At 44.5% G+C, this 27,612-nt stretch overlaps 1 protein-coding gene across 6 annotated transcripts in view; it reads right to left on the bottom strand.

Moving 5' to 3' along the window:
* PAMR1 (peptidase domain containing associated with muscle regeneration 1) overlaps window positions 1-27,612 on the bottom strand; it is a 193,028-nt gene that overhangs the window by 85,394 nt on the left and 80,022 nt on the right. For 2 of the 6 annotated variants that reach the window (XM_055281916.2, XM_055281917.2), the window contains exon 1: window positions 11,387-12,577. The exons of 2 other annotated variants lie outside the window; for them this stretch is intronic. In XM_055281916.2, coding sequence (XP_055137891.1) covers window positions 11,387-11,459 — 73 coding nt within the window. In that variant the 5' untranslated portion in view covers window positions 11,460-12,577. Of the gene's footprint in view, window positions 1-2,217; window positions 4,323-11,386; window positions 12,578-27,612 lie in introns of those variants that run through there. 2 more of the 6 variants (XM_055281920.2, XM_063640980.1) reach the window with 2 other exon arrangements.

Genomic DNA, 27,612 nt, shown 5'->3' with positions numbered 1-27,612 from the left:
CACTGCAGTTGAAAAAACACAATGAGCATAAAGGGTTTTTGAAGAAAAAAATGCATATTTGTCAGACATTACCATTATTCTTTGCAGAATAGAAAAAGACACAGATGGCAAGGGAACGAAGGAGGCGAGATGTAATGTCTCCTCCAGGGGCCCACACATACATGGCCTTTTCAAGCAGTCTGTTCAGGTTTATATCATGGCATTCTGGGCTCCACCCACTTGCTTTTACGTTTCCTAGTCCCTTTTCTCTAATCCCTCTTCCATTTATCTTGCCCCCTGCTGCTTTACTTTAAAAACAGAAATTCTACATCCATACCCAAAGGGAACAAAACCTAAACTCTAGGAGCTTGGAGGAGCCCCCAGTTGCCATTATCCTCAACAACTGCGGTGCTGGAAATCCTTGAAGTACAGCTGCTTCTGGGTTATTTCAAATGCTGGAATATGAGCTGAATAGGTCTTATTTTTATTAGCACTCGTTACCAAAAAAATAATTGAATAATGCATCTAAAAATATTTGGCGGCCAGGTGTGATGGCTCATGCCTGTAATCCTAGAGCTTTGGAAGGCCGAGGCGGGGAATGGCTTGAGGTCAGGAGTTTGAGACCAGCCTGGGCAACATAGCAAACCCACCCCGTACCACGCCCCCTGGTTTCTACAAAAAATTAAAAAATTAGCTGGGTATGGTGGTACACAACTGTGGTCCCAGCTACTTAGGAGGCTGAGGTGGGAGGATCATGTGAGCCCAGGAGGTCAAGCCTGCAGTGAACCATGATTGTGCCACTGCACTTCAGCCTGGGTGACAGACCAAGATCCAGTCTCAAAAAGAAATAAATAAAACTTGGCAACACAATTCAGCAAATATTGTATCAATCAAAGCACTAGAATGACTACATGAAAAACAATGAAATATAAGCTATACCCTAAAAATCCAATCTCGTTTTCCCAAGACCCAAGAATTCTACAAACTATCCCACCTGTTCCCAGGCTTTCACACTTTAAAATCTTATTTCTGAGTCAGAGTGCATTAGGACTACATCAAGGGTCTTGATCTGCCACTGTCTACCTCTTTGCCAAAAGCTTCCAGACTGTTACTGTTCTGCTATCCAGATTCCCCTATGTGAACTGTTACTGTCCTCCTATCCAGATTCCCCTATGTGAAGCAGAAGCCAGATTTTCTGTCTACCAAAGGCAGCTGGCCAACAACAGATGTCAAGTGTAGAAATATGTTGAGCCAGGGTGATGCATTTGTAATGGTATGTCCAATGGGTCCCGAAGCCCTGAGCTGACAGCAACTTCATGCAGGCTAGTCCTTGTTATAGTTACCTCCCCCAGCTCTGCAAGCTAGAACAAGATCAAGGGAAATTTCTTTTTGCCTGAGGATTTCTGGCTGGCTCTAAGCTTGAATCACAACAGGTGGATGGTCATGAGCAACGTCTCATCTGCAGACTTTTAAGGGGGCCTCAATGTTTGGGGTGGAACACCATTAGCCCAGAACCACCTGTTGTATAAGATATTATCCCTCACGTGCCTGCAAGAACCTGCCACCAGCCCTATTTCAAACACAGAGAAATGAAGCCATGGCATGTGAAAGGCATTTCTCCTAAGGCTGGAAGGTGGATGCATGTTAAAACCAAGGAGAGAGAGGAAGTGTCAACAGGATAGATGTATGCCAAGTCTTTTGGGATTCTTTTTTTTTTTTTTTTTTTCTCTGACAGAGTCACAGATGAATAGAATGGGACTTTGGCCTGAAAAAGGGAGCCTCAAGAGGATCATGTAAGTTTCATCAAACTATAGATGAAAACACCAAGTATCATTTCTTCTCAATTTCTTGTGAAACTTGTGTTAGTGAGAATAGTATGAGAAGGAAGGGAAGAAGTATATGACAACTTTAATTTCTCAAGTATTCCCATTTTGCCGGGCACTATGCTAAGTATGTTAAATGGATTATCTCATTTAATACCTGCAGTCAACCTATGATATAGACACAATTATCCTCAGTCTGCAGGCTGGAAGGTGATAGGGCCACATCAGTGAGGGGAAGTAACTTGCTAAATAAAACCAGCCATAAATGACAGAGCCAGGATTCAAACCCTGATCAGTGTTTCAAACCACAATATTTTATACCCTATGCATGTGCACATACATACATATACACCCACAAATATGCACCTCATATGCCTACTTTTATTATTCTGTGTGCATGCACATATAAACTTACATCCACTCCAAGAAATCTGTATCAAAGATGAATTCGGTAGATATTCAGTGGGGGCTGAGAAGATTATGATCTTCTTCTATGAAACTATGGTTTCCCAAAATCCACCTAGGCAAGATGTCCTTTAAAGGAGCAGCTGATTTCATTCCTCATCCATTGTCACTGCAGTCATCCTGTCTGAAACAAGTCCGGGCAGAGAGAGGAGGCACACAATGCTAGGGCCAAGGGAAAAACCATGGTGCGTGACAACAAGAACAATATTTAGCAAAGGCAGGAATAAAGTAGGTCCCACAAACAACAAAAGGGGTCAATGAACAGCTCAAACCCGTGTGCTGACTCTATGTGATATAGCCCCAGTGTAAACAGACAGACCACTTTCAGGTTGTGCAAATCAGGGTCACAGTGACTGGGCTCTACCAGAACTGACAAACACAAGAGTAATTTTGACCACAAATTGGACCACAATTCTTACTTTACATTGTAGTCAAATGTTTGGTAGTCGATGATGATCTAATAAAATATCAATCAGGTAGAAACAGTGACAATGCAGGGGGCAGCTCAAACAAATAATCGCAAGGGATTAGAGAAGCCTCTGTGAGAGGAGGGGGAGGGGAAAAAAGAGGTGGGAGAGGGGAGCGATTAGACCCTAGACTCAATGTCCCAGGGATTAGAAGCATGCTCAAATATTCTCTGTAGACTGATGATAACTGTATCTGACATAATACATCTAGCTGAGAAGTCAAGTCACAGCTCTTCTCACTCCCCCAGACTGCCACATCATCAGGCGTACTAACAAATGAGATTCACACCTCAGTTTGCCAAATGATCCAAGACCACTCACATTACTACAAGCACCTGGAATACAAGAAATGAGTTTTCTCCATAGCCCAAATTGATTAGTGCTGGCAAGAACCTTTCTCGTAGGAACATGGATGTGCCATCATCTCATGGCCCTTTCAACATCTCAGCAAATGTTAAGTGATGAGGACATCAGACTTCCTACTCATACCTCAGCAAAAGTCTGAAGAGAAGCCCATGATTCTTAGACTTTCAAAGTCCCTTCTTACCCTTTCCTCTGTAATGGTGAGATATTCTTCCATGTTTTATGCCTTATGGGCAAGAGGTCAGAGTTTTCCAAACTGTATTCCATGAAGCACTAATTCCACTCGATGGTATAAGGTAAAAAGACAAAAAGAGGCTCTGTGGTCAAACAACTTTGTGAAATGTTTCATTATAAAAAGTGAATTATAGCTGTCTTTACTGCAGGACTCTGCAGAGTCTATAATCTCCAAATCCCCCAGACTTATTTCATCATAACATCCTGGATTCTGTTTACTTTTGCTGAGTATCTCCCAGGATTAGCATTTCCTGAAACCCACTTTGGGAAATGCCAAGCTGAACCATAAGTTCTCTCAGTAGATTGCAAGTGCCTTCAGAAAAAGGACTTTGTCCTATTCATCTTGATATTCCCAACACCTATAACCATGCCTGGCACCTGATAGGGGCTTGATAAGGATTACTGAATAAATACATGAATATGGACATGGGAGCATGTGTGATTCCGAGTGTAAAGGCTATTTGTGACAAAGACCGATGTGAGAATCTTCTCTTGCTGTGACTTTTCAGAGTCTCTATTGTACAGAAAGAGGAATCCACTGGGTCCATTAGTGAATGTTTTTGTTGACTGCAGTTTGTATCTCATTTCCATGAGGGCTTGAGATACTTACCCATTCTGTTCTACCAGTGCATTGGCCAGAGGATCAGGCTTGCCCAAAATGGAGGCTGAACACCATTGAGAAGCAGGCAGTTAACCCCCTGGGAGGCAAAAAGCCAGACCAAAAAGTGTTGTAACAAGGATTCCTTACCACCAGCCATGTCCTCACTTCTGCTTGTATCCAAGTAAGCAAAGGTAGGTTGAAAATTATAGGAGTAGATGATACCAGGTAGAAGCTAAGCCCGGGCAACTTGTCTTAGGACATTTCTCCATCATTCTTGTTAACTTCTAAGGAGGGATCCCATGGTGGATGCAAAAGTCTAAAGGGAAGCCCATGTTTCTTAAGACTTTCAAAGTCCCTTCTTACCCCTTCCTCTTTAATGGTGAGATATTCTTCCATGTCTTATGCCTTATGGGCAAGAGATCAGAGTTTTCCAAGCTGTATTCCATGGAGCACTAATTCCACTGGATTGTATAAAGGAAAAGACAAAAAGAGCCTCCATGGTCAAACAACTTGAGGTGATCAGTTAATTCCCTGATCACCCCAAGTTGTTTGACCACGGAGCCTCTTTTTGTCTTTTTCCCTTATACCATCCAGTGGAATTATAAAGTAAATAGAAGTGCAACTGGATTTGAAAAACATTGATGCTTTAGTTTCTTGGAGTCATCAAACAATTCATTTGATTTCAAGCAAAACAACCCAACATCCCCTCTCCATCCAGTGGTTTTTCATTAAGCTAGCTGGAATTTTTTTAACCCACCATAAATACAGTGCATGAGGACAATTGTTGTGTCAGTGCGTGAGGACAATTGTGTCTCCCCCGAGCTAAAGTTAGCTAAATGTGTTCCTCACTCTGTTCTGGCAGCAACAGCCTGGTTTTCCAATCATCAAGTCAACTGACCAGACTTCTACTTACAGGGATGCTTGCTGCCAAACCACTAACTCAACCCTCTGAGACAGCCAGAACCTCAGAGAAGGCGATGATAAAGACGCCCAGACTGCAGAAATAAGGGCATTTATCCAACACCAGAGACAGAAGAGTGACAGAAATAGTAGTCTTCATAGCTGCTCAGCCAAGGGGGCCACTTCCTTAAATAGCTGACATAAGATCCAGGACATTGGTGTCTGGTAGATAGTAGATCCTCATTCAAGGCTGAGATGAATTGGTTAAAACCCATCTTAGGATTAGAGGAAAGGGATTGAGTCTCCATCCCCTGCAATATTCATCAGCTATGTTTTGCCAAAAAAGAAGGGGGAAAAATGCTCCCCCTTGTTCATTCCAGGTCTGCTCCTCCCATCCCACGGCTTAAGAGTTTACATAGAACACATCCATAAAGGGGCAGACACACACAATGTCAGGGCCACACTGGAAATAAATGGTCTCATTCGCAATTCTGTTCCTCTGCAAACAGACATGTGATTTGGATGATAAAAATTTACCATGGGACAAAGAAATTCTCACCTCTCATGTCTACTGAGAGCAAGATACATGACACCATGGACAGCTGTCCCAGAAACTCGCTGGACTTTCAGTCTGCCTGGCACCCCTGTTTCCTCTAGGGAACTGCTCCTCTTGGGTTCCATGTGGTGCTACTGGGGCTGCTGATGCCTCTGTCTTTTTCCTGCATCCACTCCGCCTCCACAGAGGTGAGCACATGACTTGACACAGGCCAATCTGGGCACTTGGGATGTTCCAGGGATAATCAGACACCCTTACTAACACCATGATTTTTTTATCATTTGGCCAAAATACAGCCAGCAGATCTGCCACCGTTGGACCTACTGCTTACTGTGGTGGTGTTGTGTCACATTTCAGGGCATGCCTTATGGAGTCAGACTGGATTCAAAAACACAGATATCCAGCTATATGACCCGGGCAGGTACTGAAACCCTTTGTGTATGAAGTGGGGCAAACAACAATAGTACTTACCTCCTAGGTTTGTGGTGAGGATTAAGTAAATATATATAAAGCATAGACGGGAGTGCCTAGTGTTTACCACAAACTCAATAAATTATTTGGATAGCCAAACTTGGGACTCATTTCCTTAGGTATGCTAGGATGGAAGCCTCTTCAAAGGTGTTTCCACCGTTGATGATTCTATCATCAAGGGTAAAGATGCCTTGATGTGCAACCCCTACTTATTCCACTCTCAACCCACATGGGCTCTGAGTCTGTCTCACAGACAACTGCAACCAAGAAAAAGGGGTAGAGTTGAGTAGGGGGTAGCAGTCACACTGATTCAGAGATTAATATCTCCAGCCAACTCCAATTCTCTGCATTCCTTGAGCAGTTCTGTTTACAGGTATGAGATCTGGTGTGTCCTGAATTTTTTACTTCTTTCTCTTCATTTTAATCTAAAGCTCTCACCCAGGTGTTGAGATGACTGACAAACAGAATTCCTTAAACATAGACCAGGCTTGGAATCTAATAGAGTTTCTGCCACTGATCTGGTAGCTTTCAGTTTTCCAGCTGCCCTCTGTATTCTCTGCCCTGGAATTCAGGAACTGGAAAATGTAAACATTGCATTTCTCTCCCTTTAAAATAAGAGGGGAGGGAGGCTGGGCTCTTGTGACTTTCAAATATCCACAAAGTGAGGATGACAGCTCCTCCTCCATGAGGGGGGAATGGGGCACAACCTTCCCTCATTTATCATGGAAATGGCACTTTTCCCAATTTGCTTACACCCCAAATCAACTGCAGCTTCTAGAGCTGGTCTCACGGGAGGCAGGTAGAGAAGTTTTCTTTTGCATCAGGATTGGCCACCCCAGTGGGGCAGATGGAAATAATTTTCAGACTGAAGACCTGTCATTAGGTCCCAGGCACCATTATCTTGGCCATTTCTGTCTAGCCAGTATAGCCCAGATGTGGATAAGATTAAGTCAAATCCATTGTCCATGCCAGTGGCATTCTAAAGCCCTCCCCAAGACTTCTGCATATTCCTGAGGGACTTACACGCTGTAGGTCACCTCTGCTTCTGGGCTCCCATGTCTAAGGTGCTTTGTTCACAGGTTATTGACCCAGATATAACACCGAGCCCTGTCTTCAGTTTCCACCAAAAGCTTATGCTCAAGGGCATTCATGAAAGTAAAACATTTTACTAAAGAGTTGGAGGTCACACAGAGAGGTAAGATTATGTTCCATGAAATATACAGATTAAAACATGTTAGACACTGACAAAAGTCTGATGTATCAGATGCTCTGAAAAATCCTGTTGGCCAATTAGTCCTCAGCAGCTTAACTCCCTTTTTTCCCTCTATTCACCATCCAGCCTTCCACCTTCTCCTTCTCATTCCCCCTTCCTGTCCCATCCCTCTCAGAAATGGAGGTCAAAACTTCAAATGCTAGTAAAGATTAGCAGGTATCAAACATATGGGTTGAGAGGTGGAGTGTCAGACCCTAGAGAGGATCCAGCCTACCTCAAGACATTCAGGTTCAAAACACTCTGAAGCACTTGCGTCCTACTAAATAAATTCTGCAGGCCTTTTGGCTCCAAAGGCTGCCAGTTTGTGGTCTATCAGCACAGTCTCCCTCTTTGCCACAATCAGCCAAGAAGCAGCAACAATGCCACTAAAACAGGAGCTAGCCAGGGCTGTCTTTCCCCTGCTTCATGTGCATCCTGAAACCTTAACAAAGTTAGATGTCCATCAGCATAATCAGTCCATATGCTGGATGTGTGAATATACATCCACCAGGTAACAGAGGAACTTGGGTTCAGAAACTAGACAGCCTGAGCTCACCCTGGGCTCCACTAATCTGCCAGTGTAGTTGTTTATTTATTTACTGTGGAAAAATATATATAACAAAAAATTGCCTTTCAAATAGTTTTTTGTTTGGTTGGTTTTTTTTTTTTTTTTTTTTTTTTTTTGGAGACAGAGTCTCACTGTCCCAGGCTGGAGTGCAGTGGCGCGATCTCGGCTCCCTTCAAGCTCCATCTCCCAGGTTCACACCATTCTCCTGCCTCAGCCTCCCGAGTAGCTGGGACTACAGGCACCTGCCACCATGCCCAGCTAATTTTTTTGTATTTTTAGTAGAGACAGGGTTTCACCGTGTTAGCCAGGATGGTCTCGATCTCCTGACCTCGTGATATGCCTGCCCTGGCCTCCCAAAGTGCTGGGATTATAGGCGTGAGCCACCACGCCTGCCTCAAATCGTTTTTAAGTTCATGGTTCAGTGGCATAAATACATTCATACTATTGTGCAACCATCACCACCATCTATCTCCAGAACTTTTTGCTATTCCACATTGAAACTCTGTACCCATCAAATAATAACTCCCATTCCATCTTCTCCTGGGCCCTGGCAATTACCATCCTACTTTCTGTCTACATGAATTTGACTATTCTAAGTACCTCATATAAGTGGCATCACAGAACATTTGTTGTTTTGTGTCTGGCTTCTTTCACTTAGCATAAGGTCTTAAGGTTCATCTGTGTTATAGCATGTATCAGAATATCCTTTATTTTTAAGGCTGAATAATATTCCATCGTAGGTGTATACTGCATCTTGTTTATCAATGGACATTTGGGTTGTTTCCACCTTTTGGCTATTGGGAATAACGCTGCCATGAACATTGATGTAAACATATCTAATCAAGTCCCTGCTTTCAATTCTTTTGTGTATACACCCAGAAATTGAATTGCTAAATCAAATGGTCATTCTATGTTCAATTTTGGGGGAAACCATACCTGTATATCCTTAAACCTCTATGTACCATAGAACCTCTCTGAACCTCATCTGTAAAACAGGGATAATAATAGCGATGCCATTTCAGGGTGGTCTGAGAATTAATGCACATAAAGCCTTTGGCTCGAAGACTGGACACATTAATAAATGTTCACTAAGTGTTTGCTTGATGTTTAATCTCTTCGTCCTCAGAATTGAGGGACTCATACTAAAATAATCTCTAAAGTCACTCTCAGCTCCTAAACTCCATGATCCCATCATTAAATTATTTTCCTGTTGGGGATGCCAGGAGCTCTCAGAGTATATATTAGGGGAACACCCTCTTCATGATCCCCGCAAAAATCCACCCCTGCCAAGAAGGCCCAATTTTCCTAGCTTTCTCCTAGGAATTTGCCAACACATCCCAGTGTAATCTAACATCTGATTTTTCTTGCCACTCCTTCTCCCTTGCTTTCTTTCCATGTTTCCTTTCTCAGCTGGCTTTTCCTGCCCACTGAATATCTGCACTTCAAATTATCTTCCCTGGTTGCATTTATGTTCATTCCCCACAAGTTAATGTCTGTTGGAAGCAACACTTGTGAAGTTCTCCAGATTAAGTTTTCATTCCCAAGAGTCCCATATTTTAAATGAGGTTTTCCTCTTCGGCAGAATCACACTGGCAGAGCTACTGCAATTTGGTGAAGTCAGTGGAGTTGGGTTTCTCCCCTCATTCTGTTTATGTTGGGTTATCACTTGGCCTCATGTTTGGATTCTCATCCTCCCAACATGTGTCACATGCCAGTGAGCAACAACACTCTCCGGTACCATCCCAGTGGATGTTTACAATTCAGCAAATACTCTTTTTAGAAAAGTTAATTAGAGGAAATACGTTTCCAAGCTTTTCTTGACTGGGCCAGATTCAGCATCCCAGCAGGGAGTGGACTGCCTTCACTACTTGAGGAAATATTTTCCTTCTCCACGCTATTCCTCCGTCTTCCCTCGAAATGTGAGTAAAACGTTCAACAACTAAAATATCCTTGCTAAACACATGAAGCTGCGCCCTGGTTCAGGCAGCAGTTTAGCTACCAACAAACTGCGCATCCTCCCTGAAGCTTTTTCACAGTCAAAGGTAAAAGAGGTTCTCGGGTCAGAAATAAATGGATTTTTCAGATTCTGGGCTAGGAAAAAGAGGCAGCTCAGGTTTTTTGATTTCTTTTTTTAATAAACTTTTATGGCTTTGAAGTGCCTCACCTGCCATGTAATAAAACAGGAAGCAGGGGAACACTGATGTAACCCTGAGGAATCGAATCCACTGAGCCCTGGCACTCTGAGAAGAACCAGGTCCTCTGAAGCTGGTCCACCGACACCATGCCCAAAGGTGAAGATGAAGTAGGGAGGCGTCTTAATGCAAAGTCACCCACTTACCCCTAGGCAAGTGTTTAGGTTTATGGATTGTCAGCCCTTATGAAGGGCTCCTTCTTCATTTATTATTGTCTTTGGGCTGCTCCAGACACCATGGAGGCAAAATTCAAATGAAACACTCACCATCTTTATTGTAAATCATTAAGGACGCTCCCACCTGGGCAGGCAGGCTCTAGGTAGATGTAAAGTATTGACCAAAATGAAGGGCAGGGGGGTTTGTTTATCTCAGCTTTTCATTGATCATGAAGGGATGTGCTTATGGCTGAGTTTCCCTTCTACACATGTTATTGCATTTAGCATCCTCTCCACCGACCTGGCCTGTTTCATTCTCAGGCACTTGCCAGCTACTTGCAGCGGCAGAGCACCCAGCTCTCAGATAGAGTTCGGGTGACAGGTAACCAGCACAGAAGGGAAGCAGCGAAGGCTCACACATAACCTGCCCCTATTCAGAGCTGCCGCATTTGGTCATTTCTGTACATCTCAGCCTGCCCTTACCTCATGAGGTCTCAACTTCACCCCCTGGGCCATAGAAGGACAGATGTTCCTATGACGTTCCCAATTCCCTGCCTGCCAGCAAGCAGGCTGTTATAAGACAAGCCTGCCATGTCCTCACTTCTGCCCTTAGCTGGATCTCCATGTCACGTCCCAGCCTCATGTGTCCCCAGAAGCCCATTTGACCTGGGGATTGTGGCTTAGAAAATGACATATGAAAACCAAAGAAGCCAGAGCTCTTTCAAAACAAACTCTGTGCATCCCAGAAACACTCTGCACTTTTAACCTTGGCTTTTTCTTCTTTCTCACTCTCATCAGAAAGGAAGTGTGTCTATATATGCTGAGTGAGTCAATCTCCTGTGCTTGGATCTACTCGGAAGGGGTATGGCTGTAGGAGTTCGTGAAGCAAGATTCACCAGAAGAACACCAAGCAAGCCCTGCTCTTTATCCCTTTCTCTCTTTCCCTCTCTTCTTTCTTTCCTGCTCACCTCTGAGGGAGCCCTTTCCAAGAGAAACTTCGCTTTTGCAAGTCAGAGCGGGTAACTCAGAATTGATTCCCTAAGGCAATTTGGTACTTTTAAAATGATACAAAGAGCAAATAAAATAGGAGCTGGTCCGCTTTCCTGAGACAGTACAGCCCCACGATGTGGGATGACAAAACCATGTCACAGTCTCAGGGAGGGCCACAGGAGCTCCAGCACCACCAGCCAAGTCCCCAAGATTATCACTGGAAAAGCCCTCCCCCAAAATCCTCACCCCAAACACACACACCCCACCACCTGAGACTCCCAGTCCTGCTCCCAGGCAGTCCCCAGGAGGAAAATGCTCCCTCCTAGGGTGTCCTCCTAGGGTGTCCCGAACAGGACGCTACTCACAGTACCTCTTGGCAAGGACGAGATGAGAAGGAGCTGAAGAAAAGTGAGCCCCAACTGCGTCCAGCAACCCAGCTCCATCCTTGCCGCCGCTGGTGCCCGAGCGTCTGCTGGGGAGGGAGAGGAGGGACCGAGGGAGGCCAGGGGCAGGCGGCTTTTACAGGGACCTCCCCGAGCCCCAGCTGAGCGGGAGCTCGGGTTTCAGCTCGCCAGGCTCTCCCATCCTCATCTGAGGGGAACCACCTTCAGCCAGAGCGACGTCAGCCCAAACCTCTCCTCTCTGCTGCCTTAACCCTTGCGGGGCCCCGGGAGGTGTGGCCACGCCTAGAGACCCGGGTACGGCGGCTGCAAAGGAAGCTGCGGGGCAGGGAGGCCAGCCCAGGTACAGGCGGGGTCCCAGTGTTGAGTGCGGGAAGGAAGGGCCTTAGGACCCTGGGCGGGAGCAGAGGTACCCAGGGCTGCGGGGCGCTCAGGTGAGGCCGGGAGATCTTCCCACGAGAGGCTGAGAAGGGAGCTGGCTTTGCCCTCTCTGACTGCAAAGCCTGGCCTGAGGAGAAGGAGGAGTTGGTGATGGGAGGAGGAAGGCAGCCTTCCCCCACTCCGCACCGAGCACTCCTCGTTTATCTCCTTTCCTCTCCGTTTGCTCCAGGTGATCACAGTTTGGAAAGCTTATCTTCTGCAACTATAGGCTACTGGGAAAAGTTTTCCTCTCCCTATGATCCCCATCATGGTGAATTCAGCAACATAAACAGCTCCTGAGCTAGTGGAAAAAGTTTTCCTCTTCCTGTGATCCCCATGATGGTGAATTCAGCAACATAAACAGCTCCTGCGCGCAGGCCAGGCAGGGATGGAGAAGAACAAAGAACCCTCACTGCCTCCACCGAGAGGGCTCAGTTTAGGTACAAGATAGCAAGTGACATCTCGAAGTGAGGAAGAAGGATGTTTTATAAGATAATAGGTGACTTTTTTTATAAACTTCTCCGTGCCAGGTGTCATGTACCTTACATGTATTAGCTCAATTATTCCTCACAGTAAACCTAGCCTCTGTATTTTACAATTAGAGAAACGGAACCACTGAGGATTCAATAACTCATCCAAGGCCACACAGTTAGTGAGGGGCAGAGCCAGAGTTTGAACCCGGGCAGCTTAGGCCCACAGGCTGTAGTCTTAGCCACTAGGCTACAGAGCTTCTTAGAATGCTACATATGCAGAATTGTATTTCACCATTTGATATGGCTTGGCTTCCCATAAACCCCACGTGTCATGGGAAGGACCAGGTGGAGATAATTGAATCATGGGGACAGTTACCCCCATAAAAGTTTTAATTTTGTTCTCTAGATGTTGGCGGGCCCTAGTGGTTTACGAGTAGGGTGTGCTGAGCTCAAAGCAAAGTCTCAGGAAGAGAAGTCACCCTGGACTATTGATGAAGGCCTGGAGTAAGGATTAAGAAATGGAAGTGGAAGGGAAAAGATAAGGGGAGAAACCTGAGGAAGGTAGAATCTGTAAAGCTCAGGACAGATCAGAAGGTCAGGAGCCCTGACACAGGTGCTCTACTAGAAAGAATTTCTGAACTCCAGCCCTGCTTCTGGGGGCCTATTGCAGTGAAGTGGCTGGAAGCAAGAACTCAGCAGGCCTGTGTTCCTGTGTTCTAATAGTTGATTCACCACTTTCTGGCTGTGTGACCTTAAGCAAGTTAAGTAACTCTCTGAAACTCAGTCTTCTCATCTGTAAAATGGAAATAATAATCAAACCTACTTTGTAGATCACTGGAAGAATTTAATAAGTTTATGCATGTAAGGCCCATAGCACAGAGCCTACCACATACTAAGTGCACAATAAATATTAACCATTATCTCTATTATCTGTCCTGAGACTGCCCCCAAGAACATCCCATGGTATGAGTCTTGTTCCTACACTCAACTTCCATATCGAGGTGAAATCAGTTTAAAATAAGCACCAAGAGTAGCCTTAAACAGGCTCAGAATACCAGAGGGCAGCATATACCTAAGTGGTAGAGGGCAGAGGTTAGAAGAAGGGAGGTTCACCTTGTTGCTGGCCAACCAGTCCTGGTCCTTTGGTGATGGGAGTGGGAAGAAGATGACTTAGTTTCCAAATAACTATAGGCATAAGAGCCTCTCAGGAGTCTGTTCCAACTCCAGCTGACAGCACCACTTCCTTTTTCTTTTCATCTTCCTTCTCCCCACCTCCCACCCCCCACCACACACACCTCCCTGAGTCAATACCAAGCAGCCTCATCCCTACATGAATTGCATCCCCCTGACAGGATGGGGCTCTAGGTGATGAACCTGAAAGGTAGCAGTATATACCACCCCCAAATATGCCCCTTTGGCATAAGGATTATTTTGAGCTGAAAGCCGTTAAGAAGAAGTAGACACAAGAATAGGTCTCTGTTCTCCCCCCATTTTCCTAAAAGGAGAACTTGAATTTATAAAAGTGTAGTGTCTTCACCTCCCCCCTCTACCAGGACGGACAGAAGTTAATCATTGGAGACAACCCTAGACCCTCATCAGCCCAGAGGAATCTTATCAAAACTTACTAACTAGTCTTATCTCCCATTAGTACCCCCATTTATTTATCTTCCCATAATTTGCTACCCCTAGAAGCTCAAAGGCCTTTTTGTTTGTCTTGCCCCTTCTCTGCAAATTTATTGTTCTCTTTAAAAATGCAATATAAACCCAAATTCTAACCATCCCTTTGAGTTACTCCTCACTAGGTACTTCAGTGTGTAAGCACCATGTACAAGTTAATAAACTTTTGTTTGTTTTTCTCTTGTTAATCTGTTTTTTCTTTTTTTTTTTTTTTTTTTTTTTGTCATTCTAATTTACAGGGACCCAGCCAAGGAATCTAAGATGGGTAGCGAAGAAAGATTATTTTTCCTTCCCAACAAAACCTGTTTGGCTACTTACTAAGGAAGTCGCTGGTACCAGGTCTTTACTTCTCTAGGTTCAGGGGTCTGAAAACAGAGGCCCTTATTCTGTTTCTGGAATCCCCTTCAAGAGTTGATTTGCTAGTTTGTTGTCACTAATTTGGGTTTGTAAATTTCCTAGAGCTGAGGACCTGGAAAGAAACTCTCAAAAAGATGCTCTGCAAAGGTGAAGGATGTATTTTTCTGGAGAAGTCAAAGCAGTAATCAGATATTACCTTGTTGAACTGCACAATAATCCCAGGGCTGGAAGAGAAAGAGGAGAACTGTTATTGTGATACAGAAAAGTCAGTAGTTTACCGAGGATATTCAGCCCTACACAAATTTCTATTTTCCTACACAAGTTTACCTTTCTCTGTCCCCATTATGGTCAACTGCATTTTTCATATTGATAGAGTTTAGTATTGTTTTAAATCAAGGGTTCTTAATCTGGAAGCTCCTGGTTGAGATGGGGTTTTTTGAGGGACTTTGAATCTTCCAAAATCATATGCAAATTTTTTCATGCAGGTTTTTGAATAAGAGGGAGCCATAGCCTTCTCATTTGCAAACTCCCAACTTTTTTAGAATCACTAATCTTCATCAGTTAAAATTGAAAAATGGACCAAATATTTCTCAGATTTGGGGAAAGTGATTTTGTGAATATATACAATCATTGAGTCTGGGCTATAAACTGCACAGTGGACATTTGGAGGGCCCTCTCACCTCCTCCTCACTTTTAAAAAAATATTTCTGACTTAAGAGCACTTGCTTAAGTCAGAAATATTGACCATACTGACTAATGTTGAATGCAGATGGACCACTCACTACCTGTGTACACCTGGGCATGTTATTTCACCTATGATGGCCTTGGTTTCCTCATCTGTTAAGTCTGAAGAATAGTACCTGTCGCCATAGGGCTAGAGTAAAGAGCTCAAAATAGTGCCTAAAATAAACTAAGATATCAGTAAATGTTAACTGTTTCTATGATGCTTATCTCCCCCTCTGCCCTCACCTCCTACCACTGCTTGGTTCAGAGGAGAATAAATCACAAGAAAGGCTGTGTATGAAAAAGACAAAGTGGCATGCTGGGAGGTAGGGCATGATACCTGGAATTAAGAATTATCTACTAATAGTCAGCATCAGGAATAAAAAATTGGCTGTAATAGATATCAGGCCACCCGTTTAATTACAAGTCATAATACCCACTAATCTTCACATGAAAGGATGAGGCACTCTAACAATACCTGTACCTTTTTCAGTGCCACCAGGGAGGCCGGTTGCATGTGAATCCACAGGGAGAAACAGCAGAGGAGACTGTCTTTGTGAATTCTTACAGTTCCCTCTATCTCCCAGCTATCACTTCTGCAGATCAGCAGCTAAGCAGCAACCACACACTGGGAAAGCCAGAGGAAACAGGGCAGAGGTGGAACTGGTCTGCAAACCTATAAGAGGCATCCTAGACTTCTGGTAATTAAGTTTGGTTTCCATCAGCTGTGCAAAACACCAAGTTCAAGTCAGCCAAGGCCAGAGATGGAGAAGGGCAGGACTGTGGAAAAGACCAAGGGCCCTTCCACTGGAGCCTGCTATAACTGGCCCCTTCATGGAAGTCTCCAGCCCTAATGAATCCCGGCTGTTCACCTACACAATGAGCAATCATATTCTGCCTCAGGTCTGGCTCAGCTCCACTCCCTTCCACTGGGAGCCAGCAAGGGGGTAGGTACAACTGTGGTTCTTTCTCAGGCCACATTCTTCTGGCTCTATGTCATTGTTCACACAAATTGCTGAAAGCCGGCAAGCTTTTCTCCTTCATAGTTAATATGCTCCTGAATCACTTGGGGAAACCTGTTCTTGACTTCCATATGTATATTTATAAACTTCAATTTTTAAAAAAGTTGTCTGCTATGCAACTCAACTGCAAAGCTTTACAAAGACCACTGGCAAAAACGTTGACCACAGTCCAAGTGGCTAACTCAAAAACAGTTGAGTCATTTGGGTAGGGAAGAAAACAACAAATAGAATAATTCCAAGATAAGGTAATGGAGTACAGTGGCACACAAAAAAGTCACTGTGGTGAAAAGATGCCCGTATGGAACAAGGCTCTACTATGTATGAACCTGGGCAAGTCCATCAGTCCCTCTGAGCTTCAGTGTCCTCATCTGTGAAAACAGGGCAATAGCTACCTCCGAATTTTGGTGAGAAGGCTACAATCATGCTGTTATACATAATAGGAGCTCAATCAATGTGTACGATTTTTTAATATTATAACTACTGTAACTATCTATCTTTGAGCACCTCATCTTAGAGTTTTTAAAAATAGGATGGAGAGAAGTGGCTTGAACTGAGAGGCACTGAGGAGGTTAGAAGGATGAGATCTGTGACTGATGATATGTGGAGGATAGCAGTGAGACAGCAGTCAAAGATGATTCCCAGTTTAATGACCATGTGGTGGTGGCTGGTGCATGGTAGTGTGCTGGAGGAGCCCCTTTGTTCTCTCTCTCTCTCAGATTACTCTGTCTGGGAGAATCTGGGAACAACCCTGTGGAGAGTCTTACATGGAGAGGAAGTGAAACCTCTTGACAGTAGTCACATGAATGAGCTTGAGAACATATCCCCTAGTCCTTCAAATGACTGCAGCCCCAGCCAGCAACTTGGCTGCAACCTCATGAGAGACTCCTAGCCAGAACCAACCAGCTAAGCTGCTCCCAGATTCCTGACACTCAGAAACTTGGCAAGATAATGCAATTTATTGTTTTAAGCAACTAAATGTGTTAGTTCATTCAGGCTGCTGAACAAAATACCATAAACTGGGTGGCTTATAAACAACAGAAATGTATTTCTCTCAGTCCTCGAGGCTGGGAATTCCAAGGTCAAAGTCCCAGGAGATTTGTTGTCTGGTGAGGTCTCACTTTCTGGTTCATAGATGATGTGGTTCACAGCTGAGTCCTCACATGGTGGAAGGGAAGAGCCCTGATCTCTTCAGTCACCACTATGGTCTGAATGTTTGTGTATCCTAAACATATATTGAAAGCTAATCCCAAATGTGGTGGTATTAAGAGGTGGGAACTTGAGGGTGTGACTAGGTCATGAGGGCAGAGCCTTCATGAAGGAGATTAGTATTCTTATAAAAGAGGCCTGAGGGAGATTGTTTGCTCTTTCTGCAAAGTTAGGACACAGCAAGAAGGCATCATCTAAGAAGCAGAGAGTGAGCCCTCACCAGACACTGAGTCTGCTGACAACATGGGCTTGGACTTCTCAGCCTCCAGAACTGTGAGCAATAAATTTCTATTGTCTATAAATTCTCCAGTCTATTGTATTTTTCTCATAGCAGCCCGATTGTACTAGGACAGCCCCTTACGCATCTACCAATCCAATTCATGAGGGCTCCACCCTCATGACTTAACCATCACCCAAAGGCTGCACCTCCAAACATTGTAACAATGGGGATTAGTGTTAAATATATAAATTGGGGGAAATCATAAACAATCAGACCATACACACGGAAATAAAATACAAATACAAAAGTTTTCTGGATTGGGCAACATGGGGTAAAGGAGAAACTAAAACTGTCTATATATCAGTAAACATGCAGCCAAATGAAAACTGCCAGCCCAGCCACATTTAATATAGATATTGTTGAGCCTAAGGACTCAACAATGAGAAATGTTTAAATAGAGTTAGATTATCGCAGTTAGGAAGCTTCCCTGTACATAACAATAAACCAAACTCATGGGGCTTAAATAACAAGGAATTTTATTATCTCATGTAACAATAAGCCCACAGGTAGAATGGCTCCAGAGTTGTTTAATCCTGTGGCTCAACAACAGTGTAAAATACCCAGGACCAAATTACCGAAAGATATCTACAGCATGCAAGCATTTATAAAATATCTCGGAACATACAAAAAATAGCATACATTATTTATAAATATAAGCACATATCATTAAACTACTAAAACATATAAAGAAATGACATTTCTTTCTTTAAGATAGCAGTTACCACTGAGAAGGAAGGGCAGAGCAAAATATGGGGTATGAAATTTTTAGCGAAAATTTAAAAGAAGCACAGGCAAAATTTGAAATAATTGAAGCAAAATGTTAACATCTGTTTCATCTTTGAGATGAGTACATAGGTATCTGTTATTACCTAAGCTTTTTTTATATGCTTGGATTGTTTATAATTACATACAAATTTTATAGCGCTATAAAGATGACATAAGGGTGGAACACGTAGGAAACTATTTTCAGACAGATAAAGAAAACAAGCATTTATCGACTTATTTCAGAAACCATTTTGAGTGTCTGCTCTATGCCAGGCACTATTCTAGGCAGTGGGGATAACATGGTGAGCAAGATGAATGATTCCCATTTTCATGGAGTTCATGTACTGCCAGACAAAAATATGCAATAAAGAAAGAAAACCAGATGATGATAGTGTTAGAAATGAAACAGGAGAATATGCTAGAAGGTGCCTATTTTGTGGAATCAGGGCAGGCATCTATGAGAAGGTGACATTTAAACTGAAAACTGAAGTTAACAAAAAAAAGAAAGCCTTCCAGGGGAGCCTCTGAGGAAGGACATTCCAGGCAGAGGGAACAGCTAATGCAAAAGGCCTGAGCTGGGAATGGGCTTAGTGTTCTTGCAGAGCACAAAGAAGGCCAGAGTAGCTGGAACCGAAGTACATCATCAACCCTTTAAACAAAAGAGAATATGAAAAGGGCCTGGAGAAAATGGGAGGATCAAGTGAGGCTTCATATGAGTGTAACTTTATTGTTTGAATGTTAAAGAATCCTTTGAGAATTCAATAAAAAGGTATAGATTCTAGAAAAATATACATGCATTCTGATGTTTGCTTACGGTTTCAGGATATGTGGGGACCCTCTCAAGCCTATCCAAAATGACCTAACTCCCACATTTGAGCCAAGGCCACATTCTTCCTAGGCAGCCCCCAGTCAATGAGGGTCCAGGGGAAAAGTCTCTGAAACTGCCATCCTCTCCCTAAGATAGTGAATCAAAGACAATATCACATTCAAAGGGTATAGTTGGAGATTGTTGTCACCCCTAAACATCTTAATGATGCAGCGATGATGATCTCTTTCATATATCCCTATCTCAGCTTAATTCACCAGTCTAGTCCCTGCCAAATGTAGAATAATTGTAGATTACCACATGTTCAACCAAGTAGTAGATCCAATCATGGCTGCCTTATCATGCATGGTCTCATTTCTAGAGAAGAGCTATGTCAACTCAGGTGCGTGATATGCAGCCAATGAGTTATTTTCTATTACAATCAGAGAAGAGAATCAGAAACAATTTTGTTCATGTGCAATGGACAATAATATGCATGCACGGTACTGTCCCAAGTGTATGTTAACTCTCCTGCAGTCATCACAATATAGTCAGAAACAATCTGGAGTATCTGGACATCTTGCAGGATAACACATTGACCCATTACATCAGTAACAGAGCAGGGAGAGTAAAAGGTGGCTAGCACACTGGAGGCCTTGGTGAAACAACTCACTTCAGATGGTAGGAGATAAACTCTACGTAGATGCATGAACATGATACATTGGTAAAATTATTAGGGATCCAGTGATTAGGGGAATGCTGAGAGATGCTGTTCAAAGTAAAGGATAAATTGCTGCATCTTTCATCCTCTATTACAAAGAATGAAGTACAATGTCTGACATTGGTTTCCTCCAGAACCCTTCTTTGGGTTGGGTTCTGGAGACAATACATTTCACACCTCTCAATGCCACTTCAACCCAGGAGACCTAAAAGGTAGCTGACTGTGTGGGGCCTGGAGCAAGAAAGGGATCTATGGTCAGTCCCGGCTGTAATGCAACTAGCTTGGCCACATGGAACATATGACCTGGCAGAAGATTTTGTGTTGGAGATATCAACGGTGGGAAAAGCTGTATTATGGATCTTACACAAGCCCCAGTGGGAGAATCAACTTAAGCCCCTGATGTTCTGGACCAAGGTCATGCCATCTGCAGCAGAGAATTCTATGCTTTTTGAAGAGCGAATACTGGAATGTTCCTAGACCCCAGTGGACATAGAACACTTGACTCTGGGGTATCAAGTGACCACAGGTATGAAACTCTCCATCATGAGCTGAGTTCTGTCAGACCCTCCAAGTCCTAAAGTTATACAAGCCCATAGCAATCCATCTTAAGATGGAAATGGTCCATCCAGAATCAAGCCCAAGCAGGATCAGAGGGAAAAATCAAGCTTCATGAGTGGAAACTCCAGTCCCACATGCCATCCTCCATGGCTGTCCAGTGCCCCTCTCTCAGCTTGCACTGTGGCCATATGGTTAGTGGAATTCCCAGCACAACTACCTGAAGGAGGGAACCCCAAGCTTGGTTTACAGGTGAGACATCTTGGTAGTTGAGTGCAAGCTGAAGGTGGGTGGTAAGTACATTGCAGCCACTTTCAAGAGTAGCTTTGAAAGACAATGCTGAGAAAAGATCTTTCCAATGGGTGGAGCTTTGAGTAGTGTAGCTTGTCATCTGCTTTGTGTGGAAGGAGAAGTGGTCTGAGGTGAGAATATGTTTGTAGACTCATGGGCTGGGGTGAATGGCTTTGCTGGCTGATCAGAAGCCTGAAGTGAAATGGACTGAATAGTTGGAGGCAAGAAAGTCTGTAGTACAGGCACATGGATGGGCATATGGGAGTGGGTATAGTGACAGTGGTCAACAAGAAAGCCTCCACCATGGAAGAGGCATTGAACAACTCAGTAGACAAAATGGCTCATCCAGTTGAAATTAGCCAGTGTTTGTCATCAGCCACCCAGGCCTGGCATGATGGGCACATAAACAGAATGGCCATAGTAGCACAGATGGAGGTGTTGCACAGGCCACAACAGCCTAGGCTGTAGCTTATCAAGGCCAATCTAACTACTGCAACCCCTGCATATTCAACCTCCCAATGCTGCTCCCCTGAGAAGGCACTATTCTGACCTACCAGGAATGGGACAGGGACTGGAGGTTTTGCATTCCTAACAAGGTCCCAAACAATCCCAAAAAGGCTGGTCTGTGTACTAGTTTGAGGAGCGAGGACTTAAAGAAGCAGAAGTTACCTCCTCTGATGTCATAGGCTGGAAAATTGACAGAGGAGAAAAAGCTCCAATAGGCTGTAAAGGAGAGTCATGAAGATTTTTAGCAGGGAACACTTTTTCCTTTAAGCAGAAGCAGCAGCCCTTGAAACCTGGCATCTATGGACTAGGGAGAATTTTCCAGGCATGCTCCCTAGGAATTAAATAGGTACTCTTTGCTAAGCGGCTTAGAGGTGAGCAGCGTGAATTGTGTTGCATCTAAAGGGATTTAGGATTTGTAACAAAGTCTTCTCTTTCCCCTCTGCCCTGCTGGCTTGACCATGGGCCTTAAACTTTGCATCTTGAGTTTCCATGAGCTGCAACAGCATCGTTATCTGAGGAAGTATGCTACTCTCCGCAGGGGGGGCCCCCATAAATCCAAGCCCACACATGCTTCCCTTGGGCTCTGCAAACCTGCTTTACCCTTTCCCCTTCACATTGGGCCTCCCAGGGCCTCAGCACAACCATAAGTCAGACTGGACCAGGGCTGTGTTGACACCGGGCTCCTCATGAATGTCCCTCTGGTGACCTGGGCCAATGTACCTGTGATTTGGCTCTGGACTCTTTTTTTCTTATCATATTTCATTGGAAAATCTGATCTCATTTCAGGTTTGTGCTTCCAGTTCTGTTTTTGGTCAGGTGATCAGTGGAATGCAGCCAGGGAAATGTAAACAGTTAATGAAATCGAACAGGGCCCACACTTTCAGTGATATTTCATGTCTCCAACAAGTCTGCCTTTCCTATTTCCTCCACTGGGCTCTTCCTCCTGGGTATGGCCTGGGTCTGTTCTCCATCACCATGGTGAACACTTCAGGGAAACACAGGTGTCTGCAGTCATCAGAAATTCAAATCCACCTGCTGGACCACATGCACGCAGGAGGGCAACTGAAGGCCAACCTGTATGCGGTGGGTGGGGGGGTGGGGGTTGCTGTCTAGCCATGAGCCCAGAAGACCCATAAATCATGCCGGTTTCCAGAGGCAAGGCACTCTAAAGGGAGTTAGGTGAGAGGCCCACCTGTGGCCAGGCAGCTGGATGCTATTAAACAGTGGCCCCAGAAGTCCTTGAAAGCAGGAGTATTTGGTTCCTTCCACTCTGGAAGCAATTTACTGTTCATGTCTGCCCTTTCTCTTATTGTGTCTCTCTGTACGTCTCTCTTTCTGCACACGTTTGTTTCTCATTTTCTTTCACATATTTGTCTCTCTCCTCCTCTATTCTCCTCCTTTTCCCTCTCATTCTCTCTTTCCCCTTTCTTTTCCTTGGTTTCCCCTCTCCTCTCTTCTCTCCACCTCCTGACTTGCAGGCAAGAAAGACTCAAAAACATAAATGAGTCACGCCTGACCATCGTTACCCAGGGAAGGGAGATTTTTGAGCCCATGGATGATGCAGGGACTGCTGCCTTGAGGAGGCATGGGAAATGGGCTGGGAGCCTCAAGGTAAAATTGAGAAGTAGCCCATTTTGTCATTGTCCTCCACTTCCACTCCTTCCCCATTTTAGCATCTGCTCATGCTTTTTGGCATCCCCGGGCCTCCCCTCCAGGCTGCATCCAGGCTTGCCATCACACATGGTTGCTGCTGTCTCTGCTAGTGCTACAGGCTCCAGCTCCCTTCTCCAGCCCCTCTCCCATGATCACTGACAGAGCCCAGCTCCTCAGGAATTGTCCTCCTTGTGTAGAGACAGTTCCTCTAATAAAAGCATCTGTGCTAAGTACCTAGCTCTAGCCCAAAGGAATGACCTCAGTACAGGACGTTGCTGAGTCCAGGGTCTGTCAAGGGAGACATCTTGGACAAGCTGGCTTTTCGTTTGTTTGTTTTTATTTTTGTTTTGAGATGGAGTCTGGCCCTGTCGCCCACACTGGAGTACAGTGGCATGATCTCAGCTCACTGCAACCTCCACCTCCAGGGCTGAATTGATTCTTCTGCCTCAGCCTCCTGAGTAGCTGGGACTACAAGCGCATGACACCACACCCAGCTAATTTTTGTATTTTTGGTAGAGACAGTGTTTCACCATTTTGCCCAGGCTGATCTCAAGTTCCTGACCTCAAGTGATCCGCCCGCCTCAGCTTCCCAAAGTGCTGGGATTACAGGCATGAGCCACCACACCCAGCCCAGGCTGGCTTTTGTCTGTCCCTGCAGTCACACCACATAGAGTCACCCAACCTGGTGACAACTTGCTGGCATCAGCATCAGTGCACACTTCCAAGTCTCAGTGGCCTCAAGAAAATATCAGTGATATATGTAACTTCCCTCAAACTCCCTGAGGTACCAAGAGACGCAAGGCTAGAACTCAGATCTCCATCTTAGCTATCAACTCTGGGAAAAATCAACCTTCCTCTCTGGGCCTCAGCTTACTCCTCTGTAAAGTGAAGGGTTAAGCTCTGTGATCTCTAAAGTCCACTAAGCTTCTAACATCAGTGGGTTTATTCTACATAAAGCTGAGTTTCTCAGGTCTCTCTGACCTGTGGGTAGCAACTGGTCACCTATCACAGCCATTCCTACACTTCACTGGTCTTTCTCCCATAGGATCCTAGGGAACATCAACGCCCCCATGAGATCTCAGTCTCCTATATCCCAGCATCCCTTGGAAGTGTCTCTCAGGTGCTCACAAACCAACAAGTCACCATTAGACACAATGCATCCAGTTGCAGCCATTGGATTTTTCTTTTCTCCCACCTCACTCACCTATATTTCCTGCATCTGAAGGCCCCCGGGAGTTGGCAATGCTTGCCTCCCAGCGGCCGTGGATGCCGGTCCATCACAAGAATGCCAATGTCCACGGCAAGGGTGCTACCTACCACTGCTCTCACAGCTGCTCTAAGTGCCAGCAGGCTGCTCTGGTCCATTCAGAAGTGAGGAGATTGTCCCTCTCCCCTCAGCATCACTGGGGTCACCCAGACCTTCAAAAGGGCCTCCTTGTGCCCTCAAGAGTCACAGAGACTCTTGTGTAAACAGTTTCTCATTCTTTCCTTTAGGAGCCTCCTTTCCACTGGACTCAAATGCATGGCTGACTTTAAGGGCTCCTCCCCATCCCCTGGTTCCTCCCTGTTAAGGGTGGGAGAGCCATCCTGCAAATCACCTCCTGATCCCCGCCAACCCCCCTTCACTGCTTCTGCAGACATGCATTCCATTTTATTCTAAAGTTGAGACATCCCCACTGTCCCAAGCAATTCTCAGTATGCCAAACCACAAGGCCAGGTAAAAATAAAGAATTATCTTCTCCAATTCTTTGTCCCAATGTATTCTAGAAGCAGACCTGGGTCTCCAAAGAATGCCTGTGACAAAGAGCATTGCTGGTGATTTTTAAAACTCTGTGCTGGCTGACAAAGAATAATCAAATTGATGAGGGAATAAAATAATATACAGTAAAAAAAAAAATGCTTTCTAGTGGCCAATGTAGGGGGCTTGGAGGCAAAAATATAGGCTCAATGCTCAGTCGGGAAAATCCACCACTCTATTTTTAGAACCAATGAAAGGAGCCTTGTATAAGGACAAGGCACAATAACAGCTATTTTTCTCCCTCTAGGAATGAGGATTAAAAAGTGGTTATTAAGAATCTGGATCCAGGATTCTGAGTGAAGAAACCTGGAATGTAAGCATGACTCTATGATCCGTGCTCCCTGCCTGTAACCCAGAGAGTGCAAGTGAGACCACAGACTCCTGTAAGGGAGGCATCCATTCAATAACTGATGACTCAATTTCAGCCAAGACAATGCATATGACCAGAAGCCCAGGCCTAGGCTAAGGGAGCAGGGAAGGCTTCCTGGAGGAAGTGTTGCCAGAACTGAGTGTTAAAGGATGAAGAAGAATTGATGGGATATTAATAGATGGAGTGATACATTAGTGTTCCAGGCATAGGGGGAAGCAACACTTGCAAAGGCAGGCTGGGCAGGAATGTGGTGTGTGTGGCAACTGAAAAAAGGCCAGTGTAAACTGAAGCCCAGAGATCAAAAGGAGTATTTTATGAGTGGAGGCTGATAAGATAAGCAGTTCTCTGTTAAGGACTTTGTCTTTAACTTAATGAGTGGTTGCCAGCCTGCAAGATGGTGTCTCATAATTTTGGCCTCCTGGTTGTCATGAACCTTGCATGATCCCCTCCCACACTGTACCAGGGTGGGTATGTGTGACCCATCACAGATGGGAGTAGTGACCGCACATCCCTCCCGAGATTAGATTATGAAAGACACTGCTGCCTCCATCTGCACTCTCTCCTGGATCACATGCCCTGCGGGAAGTCATGTCCTGAGCAGCCCTAGGACAGGCTCCCAGGCAAAGAACGAAAGCTTCCTGACAACAACCATCTGAGTAAGCTGCTGGAGAGAAAAAACTGTTTTCCCTCTACCCATCTTAGAGTCATTGGTTGGCTGGGCTCTGCAAATTAGACTGATAAAAGTCAGATAAACAAGAGAAAAACAAGCAGAATTGCATTAACATGTGCATGACACATACACATGGGAACACCCAGTGAGTAACGCAAAGGGGTGGCTAGAACTTGGGCTTATATTGCATCTTAACAAAAGAACCATACAGTTTTAGAGAAGTGGCAAGACAAAGGAAAAGGACTTTGAGCTTCTAGGGGTGGCAAGTTATGGAAAGGCAAATACGTATGGGGGCTAATGGAAGAGAAAGACTCATTGGTAAGGTTTTTAATGAAGATTTCTCTGGTGCCCACTCTGGGCTTATAAGGGTCTAGTGTTGTCTCTAGTCACTAATTTCTCTCCTTCCTGGTAGGGAGAAGAGAGAGGGCACCTTTACGAACTTACATCGTGTTTCTGGCAAGTAGAGGGAGGGCAGAGAACTCTTCTTGTATCTATCTGCTTTTTCTCCTATGCCTTCAGCTCAAAATAATTCTTATGCTAAAATGGCATATTTTGGGGTGGCATTTTCTGCTATCCTTCAGAGTCATCTTGGAAATGATGAAATCCAGCCCCAGTCAAGTCTTCAGAAACCACAGCCCCAGCTGACACCTTCACCGCAACCTGATGAGAGAACCATACACCTAAGCTGCCCCCAGATCCCTGACCCTCAGAAACCATGTGAGATAACACATGTTAGTTGTTTTAAGATGCCATATCTTAGGGTAATTTGTTACGCAGCAATAGATAACTAATACGTAAGAGCAGCAACAGAATTAAACTTGCTAACTGTGACTTTGAACTGTGACTTCACCTCTCTTCAGTTTCTCTCTTCACCTATAAACAGAGAGGAATGGGCTTGGGTAATAGAATGTTAGCCCAGGAAAGATTTTAGATATAATCTGAGAAGGCCACAAGTCCCTGAGGGCAGAAGAGTGGCCATAGATGGGGACCCAGAATGACCCAAGCTGCAAGGCAACTGGGAGTGTAATAATAACAAAAGCCTAATATTTATTGGTCACTTACCCTGTGCTAGGCACAGTGCATGCATTATCTCATGTAATTCTCCCATCTAGCCTGAGTTAGGCACTGGATTGCCCCAATTTTACAGAAAGGAATGTGAGGCACAGAAACACTAAGTCAATGACAATCCCATCCTTCCGTGCTTCTGAAAGTTGCAAATAAGTTGTTTGAGTCTAGAAGTAACTGCTACTAAATGCAAAGCAGAAATCACCTGCTCTTTTGCCATCCCCTTGGTTCCTCCCCAGCGCCACCCTCATCAGCATCCTCTAGAAAATCATCCCGACCAGACAATTATTAAAGTGGCCCCAGTCTACCTCCTGGGTAAAAATTCCAAATTTTCAACTCCACTTGACCTGGGAGTTTGGAGATGGGGGCCATAAATGGCGGTGGGATGTGATGTTGATGATAGAAGCCAAGCAGCAGCCACAGAAGTGCCTTCCAATCATTTATTTCCTGACAAAACACCACAAAGATGGCCATTGAAAATTTCTCCAGACTTATTGGAATTTGGGGTCTTTGTTCCTGTGTCTGGAAACACATCAACCTGCCAATTCTGGTAACAGAGTCTATGATGATGCTCTTGGCTTTCATCGTTTTTGGCAAAAGCACTGCTAAGTGCTGCTTTATTTTTTAGTTTTTGTCTCACTTTTCAGAGAAGATAAATCAACTGTAAAAGTGTGTTATGAAAACCAACTTGGCAAGCAAGGTCTCCTGGAGAGGAGCAGGGGTAGCTTTATTTTCCATTATCTCAGTGTAAAACAAATAGATTTATCCTTCTTAGATGTTCTTGTAAGGTCATCAGGCGCACGTGATTTAAACCATGGCCCTTGGCCGACTCCAGTC

The sequence above is a fragment of the Symphalangus syndactylus genome, chromosome 6, assembly GCF_028878055.3.
Source record: "Symphalangus syndactylus isolate Jambi chromosome 6, NHGRI_mSymSyn1-v2.1_pri, whole genome shotgun sequence".
NCBI lineage: Eukaryota > Metazoa > Chordata > Mammalia > Primates > Hylobatidae > Symphalangus > Symphalangus syndactylus.
Note: the sequence above shows the minus strand (reverse complement) of the source record. Positions and strands in the feature narration are given on the sequence as shown.